The sequence below is a fragment of the Trachypithecus francoisi genome, unplaced genomic scaffold (assembly GCF_009764315.1).
Source record: "Trachypithecus francoisi isolate TF-2019V2 unplaced genomic scaffold, Tfra_2.0 Lachesis_group6, whole genome shotgun sequence".
NCBI lineage: Eukaryota > Metazoa > Chordata > Mammalia > Primates > Cercopithecidae > Trachypithecus > Trachypithecus francoisi.
Window position 1 is genome coordinate 30,672,020 of NW_022681471.1, and position 7,147 is coordinate 30,679,166.

At 35.6% G+C, this 7,147-nt stretch overlaps 1 protein-coding gene across 1 annotated transcript; it reads right to left on the reverse strand.

Moving 5' to 3' along the window:
- Positions 1–5,320: 5,320 nt before the first annotated feature.
- LOC117077456 (non-histone chromosomal protein HMG-17) lies at positions 5,321–6,539 on the reverse strand. The gene has a single exon (XM_033201154.1). The coding sequence runs from the start codon at positions 6,432–6,434 to the stop codon at positions 6,162–6,164; it is 273 nt and encodes a 90-aa protein (XP_033057045.1). The 5' UTR covers positions 6,435–6,539; the 3' UTR covers positions 5,321–6,161.
- Between the last annotated feature and the right edge of the window lie 608 nt (positions 6,540–7,147).

Genomic DNA, 7,147 nt, shown 5'->3' on the forward strand with positions numbered 1-7,147 from the left:
CTTCTCTTCACTTATTATATGGAAAATGTTATGTGACATGAATGGTAAATATCATGTTAATTTTTCCATTATCTTTTAAAATAATCAATGGCCTAAACACTTGGAACTTCAGTGTGTATGTGTGCCCCCATTTAATTTAGTCAACAAGATTAACTTAAGTAATAATGCTGCACACATTTCCTTAAAAAATTAAGATATTGAATGATTGTCAAATTAGTAAAACATTGCTTTAAAGCCTAAAGGGTTCAAATTAAACTACTATATGAGTTTTGTAATGAGGTTGTTATAGAATAGAATTAGGCAAAGCAAAACAAACTAGCACTCTTTTCTAAGTTACCACAGACTCTCAGAGAATCTTAGAGTATTGATGATAAATTAGCTACTAAAAGTTATTATCAACATTCACAAGTTATGCAACCTACACATAGGAAGGAAAATATGGTCTAAGGTGGCACAAGTTAGTGGTGGAAATAGGGCTAGAACCTAGGTGCTTGATATCCAGTTATCTGCTTATGTTGGTCTGTCACACAACTTCTCATTGTATGGTAGTCAGAGCTATGGGCTAACACACAATTAGGGAACTGCTGTTTTAAGTTGTTGAGCTGGGAGAGGTGAACACTGATATTAGTATACAGTCAAACTTTAAAGAGTGGGGAAATTGATGTTATTAACAGCATTTGCATATTCAAAAAATTTAGTAGGGTTATGGGTCCAAAATAAGAGCTAAATCTTATACTATTACATCATTTGGGGAATGTATTACTTGATTTTATGGGTAAGTAGTAGATTTAACTTTTTAATATGTTTTAGTTTATGCAAACTTCCTACAGTGGAGTGGAGACCTCTGGTTTTTGATTTCTACCCACCCCAAACCCCCCAAAAAACTAGTCATAAGTAAGATTTTTTAAAAGTGCCCTATGTGTGATCATTGTGAAACAGAGCTCTTTAAATAAAATAAGGACAACCATAAAGAAATCAGAAGATCAAGGAAACAACTCCAATATGTCTAACTGTGGAAAAGAGATTTTAATAACAGGCTTCCCTTGTAGAGTGTGTTAGTATTTGCTTAACTGTATGATGTAGTGAAAATTTTCCTTAGGGTATGTGCCCTTTTTACATCTCTTGTTCACTGTCTTTCCAGAGGCATGGGAACCTAACATAGCAGGAACTACTGTGGAGGTAGAATGTATCATGTGTTTATATGTGTGTGTGCTTATGAGCGGTGGAGGTGGGTAGACAGCTAGGCATCAGACAAACGTCCTTTACCTACACTGACAGTAAAAAACAAACAAACAAACAAACAAACAGAAATTCGACTGGAGTATCGCATATTGTCCCTATTAATCCTTTGCTTACAATCCTTTAAATACAGATTAGTTATTATCCCACATTATTAGTTTCATCATCATCATCATCACCATCACTATCATCACTATTATAATAGTACAATTAAAAAGGTGAATAACAACTACTCATCATACTCAAGCTGGATAGCATTGTTTAGTTTAATTTAAAAACGTTTTAACATATGGCAAAAAAAAAAGAAATTTCATGAGGAGAATGTATTAATCAAGAAGAGAGTGAAATCTTTGAAAGCATTGCAGAGCAGGATAAATCGCCTTCTATTACTGAAGATGGTTTTTATAGAATAGGGGATGTCAAATATTGGAGGAGAGTAGCAATATTATGAAATATCCACAGTCCAGAGTGAATTTCAATATAATTAGCTTTTTTATGTTACCACTTCTTCTAGCACAAAGGCTCTCTACATATAACGACCACTTGACTCACTTATTCTTTAAATAAATATGTGCTGTATAGTTATCCTGTGAGAATACACTGATGTACATGCTAGAAATACAACAATGAACAATATAGCCACAATTCCTGTTCTTATGAAGCCTACCTTATAACAATGGAGATACAAAAGAAACATATGTGTGCATGTATATATGGATACATGCATATATATAAACAGACATATTTATATACACAAACATGTATTTGTGCACATGTACATGTGTTTTTGTGTATGTATATATGTTCACATACATATTTTAGAAGAGACTTGAATGACTTGAATGACATCCATTTATCTGTTATTGCCTGATTGTTCATTTTAATTAATTGACATTGTTGCTAGCCTCAGTAGAGACCCATTACAAATTAGGTAAATTCTCTGATGAAATAAATGGGGAGGCATTTCAATTGCAAAGGAAGAAGCAGTTATTAACAATCCTGTGTCATAGAAAACCAAGCTGACACATGTCAAACAAAATGTAAGGGTGAAGGATGTTGATAGAAATAGTGGTCAGCATGTCTTAAACATTATATGCCATACACTTGTTAAATGCTTAACATCCATTATTTAATTTATTCAGTCCTGATAATAACTCTCTGAAGGGCACGTTAGTCATTCCTATTTTACAGATAAAGAAATTGATGTTCATAAAGACAAAGTGATCTGTTCAAAATTTGACAGCAAGTGGCAGAGTTAGCCTTCTGATCTTGATCTTTGTAACAGTGAAGTTAAATTTTTATACATGAAGCTAAGGTTTGTTTAAATAATTTTCCTGCTTCACTGAAGATGGGGATCAGATAATTTTTCTCTTCATAGGCAAACTATATATTTTGAGAGTAGGTTATTATACATGCTTAAAATATATTATTTAGCAACTCTGCCTACCTGGGCTTTAGGCAAGTTATGGTGGCTTGTAGGCAGATGATAGCAGTTCAGTGTTACAATCAAAGTAAGACTTCCTGGGCTTTAGCACATAGGAAATACAACATTATCAATACATGATTGATGTTTGCTGAAAAGCCCCGGAGTAGAATTCAGGAAGTTTGAGTTATAAACCTTAATTTTGTCACTTTTATAGTGTGTGCATTGAGCAAGTCACTTCACCTTGCTCGAAATTCAGCTTCTACATGTTTTAAATCTCTAAAGAGATATTACCCTGAAAAACCACAAAAATAGACTAGATGGTTTTTTTCTAACAATCTTCTATTTGTCAATCACATAAGCATAAGAGACGTTAGAAAGATTATATCTTAGCCTCCTGCTCCTATTGTTATCCTTTTTAAGAAACAGCTTGTTGTTTTTTCACATTTTCCTCTCAGCTGTTTCTGGGTATGACAAGGGAGGAGGTGGTAGTGAGGTGACACAAAACTCAACCATTTCTGCATGTTGATGAACTGACCAATGGCATACACCTGAGTATTTTTTTTTCTTCATTTCTTACCGCAGGAAATCCTTCTTAAGTTACATTACTGAAAATGAGATGTGGGGAATTTCATAGTAAGCAAATATTGAGCCAAGGGCATATACCCCAGTGCAAGGTGATAATTTGGAGTCTGACCCATTACACAGGTTTATGAGTTGACATCCATTTATCTGTTATTGCCTGATTGTTCATTTTAATTAATTGACATTGTTGCTAGCCTCAGTAGAGACCCATTACAAATTAGGTAAATTCTCTGATGAAATAAATGGGGAGGCATTTCAATTGCAAAGGAAGAAACAGTTATTAACAATCCTGTGTCATAGAAAACCAAGCTGACACATGTCAAACAAAATGTAAGGCTGGAGAACAGGAAAGCCTCCACAGCTGGCAGTGAAGTAATGAGGTTGCTTCTTAAAAATAAAGGAAAACTATCACCTGAAACTAGTAGAAAAAGGTGTTAAAATTTCACACCCCCTAGTTCAAAGGATGGAAACCAATATCTGTTTACACACTAAGAGAAAGAGTAGAATCATTTTTTTCCAATAATTCTCATTGCAGAACAGTTACTACAGATGAATATTTTCACAAAGAACTTCCATATAGAAAAGTCAAGGGATCCAGGGACCACAGAACTATAGACAGCATAAGCTATAGATAGCGTATGTGGCAGAACCCAGCTACCATACAATATATTAAAAACATCCCCAAACAGGTGAAGGGGCTTATTGAACAGCCTGTAACTTGTAAAGTCAGGCCAAATGTAAAAAAAAAAAATTATTTCTAGTTTAGTGTTCTTTCCACTATACCACATTGCTTTCATTTCCTTACTGAAAGGTATAGAAAGGGTAAAGAGGAATCATTTCTTCCCTTGCTGATGCTTGTATGTCTGGTTATTTTTCTTAGAACAAGTCATCCAGTTCAAGTTCAACATGTTGCAAAGATGACAAAGGGGGATCATAAAAGACCCAATTAGTGAATGTAATTTGTTTCGTATGGAACTATACATCTTATTCATAGGACTGCATGCTCCTGAGAGCAGTTACTGTGGTAATTTCTTTCCTCCATTGTCTTTTTTACTAGCATAGCATAAGATATTTGAGTATAGCAAATTTATATAAATGAGAAAATTAATAGTTTGGTAAATATTTGTTTTACAAATATAAAATATAAGCTATTTACCCAATAAATACTACTGTAGTCTTAGTAGTTCTTGCATTTCTAAAGCTTAGGCACATGTTAGAAATACATACAGATTAATATTTTTGGCTAACATTTATTTAATATGATTCCGTTTATATAGACTAGTATATATTCAAATAATTTACTGGTGTTTAACTTTATTCTATTTTCCATTTGAATTCTAATAATTTGCTAAGTCCCTAAATAAAAAGGTGAGTCAATGGTGAAAAATTTGTACATAAAAGCATAAAAGTAATGATAAAGATAGTGTTATACATACTACAGCTCAGAATAAAGTGATCAATGCAAAACATGATTCTATTCATATATAGAATGAGACCATGTATGTCCTGGGACACGTGACTTTGTAAGTGTGATTTTTATTTTTATTTTTTTATTTTTTTTGAGACAAAGTCTTGCTCTGTCACCCAGGATGGAATGAGTGACACGATCTCAGCTCACTGCAACCTCCGCCTCCCGGGTTCAAGCAATTCTCCTGCCTCAACCTCCTGAGTAGCTGGGATTACAGGTGCTTGCCACCATGCCCAGCTAATTTTTGTATTTTTAGTAGAGACGGGGTTTCACCATATTGGCCAGGCTGGTCTCAAACTCCTGACCTCAGCCTCCTGAGTAGCTGGGATTACAGGTGCTTGCCACCACGCCCAGCTAATTTTTGTATTTTTAGTAGAGATGGGGTTTCACCATATTGACCAGGCTGGTCTCAAACTCCTGACCTTGTGATCCTCCTGCCTCAGTCTCCCAAAGTGCTGAGATTACAGGCGTGAGCTACTGCGCTCAGCCAAGTGTGATGATTTTAAGAAAACAGACTAAAGGGATGAGGAGCAGAGTCATTTCTATTATTTTAAACAACTTGCTCAAATGACATACTTAAGAAGTGACTCATAATCAGGAATTTCTTTTTTTTTTTTTTTTTCCAAGCCAAACTGTATCCAGCTTTATTAAAGATACTTTCCATAAACAATCATGGTATTTCAGGCAGGACATGGGCAGACAATCGTTAACAGTATACAACAACTTTCAAACTCCCTTCTTCAATGGACTACCAAAAATCAGAAAGCCACTATAAAACCCAATGAAGTCTTCATCTGATGCTCTGAACAGGGAAAGTTTAGAGTGAGGGTTGACATTTCACATTTAGCATGTTGTTTAACAACTTTTCACAAGCCGACCCTGACTTTCAGGAAGTGAAATGAAAATGGCAGAATTTATCTGAAGATCCACAATCTAGAAATGGAACCATGCTGTTTTGACAGGTGCCATCTCAGTGGCATCACTGGAAAGTCCAGATTGCCTGACACACTGGTAACCACTGACTAGGGGTCAGGTCCCAACAGATGTCTGGGCTTAAGGGAGTTAAGTCTATGCTGAAAGATGGAAAGGGAGAAGAGAACATAAAAACAAATTTGTTTTTCCATACCACAAGGCTTTTGTGCCAAGGTGGCCATGTGTGTCAAAGTAGGGAATCCTCCTCCTGGGAACCAAGAGGAAGTCTCTCAAAACTAGAAGGGAAAGGTGTTTTCCCCACATCAATCCAGCTTTGGAGACATTCTATTAGTGACATATGCCCCTTCCCCCAAAAACAACAATGAAGTGTTCTGTGTGCTAACAACATAGCTTTAAAAAAAAAAAAAAAAAAAAAAGTAAAACAAAATTCTGCATTTTTATAAAACTTGATAAAAAATAGTATTTCAAACTGTACAGTCACCAGAGTACACAGTTATCAAAAATGCACACACTTCACTTGGCGTCTCCAGCACCTTCAGCTTTCTGTGCCTGGTCTGTTTTGGCATCTCCGTTTTCTGCAGGGTTATTCCCCTCCTTGCCAGCATCAGCTTTTCCCTTTTTCCCTTTGGGTACCTTCTCTCCCTTCTTTGCAGGGGCCTTTTTAGGCTTGGGCTCTGGCTTTGGAGGAGCAGGTTTAGCAGACAACCTCGCGGATCTTCTCTGTGGTTCGTCCTTCACCTTGGCTTTATCTCCTTTAGCATCCCCTTCAGCCTTTCTCTTGGGCATGGTGGCGACGGCGGCGGGACGTAGGTGCTGGACGCGGGATGCAGCGCGCGCGGGCTTTGGTCGGTCCGGGGGTCGTTCTCGCCTCTTCTTCTTCACACTGCTCCAGGAATTTCTTATATATGACCTATCACTTCAGGGATGAGATATCTTGGTTATTTTTTATAATGAAGATAAGACAGCAGTGTTGCTTAAGAAGACTCTATTGCAAACAGCTGTACAAACAGCTTGATTTCCAAGAGTTTTATTCTTTTGGAACTCTTGGTAATATTCTTTACTTATCAGAGAAAGAAATCAATGACATTTCTTTGGGTATATTTAAACATCATATCTAAATGTTGCAAAATACTATTAAGCAACATTTTCTGGAACTAAAAGAAACCAGAGAGTAGATTAAAAATCTATTTCTATCAGGTAGTGTAAACATGTAACCATCTAACGTTTGCATATAATATATTCATCAACTTAGCCACCAGCAACGTGCCAAAAGCATTCTTTTTAATAATTTCATATATATATTTTCTATATTAATTAAAACATAATATAAATATGATATACCATATGATTTTATTATACTAGCACACTGTGAGATTTTCAAAAATTTCCAAGAATAAAAATGACATTGATTTTTTTTTATTTCAGCTTTTATTTAAATATGGGGGTAGATGTGCAAGATTGTAACACTATGTTCATCTTGGGGCTATTCACAATAGCAA

Coding starts and splice junctions, on each gene's coding strand:
- LOC117077456 (XM_033201154.1), bottom strand. CDS start 6,434: ATGCCCAAGAGAAAGGCTGAAGGGGATGCTAAAGGAGATAAAGCCAAG.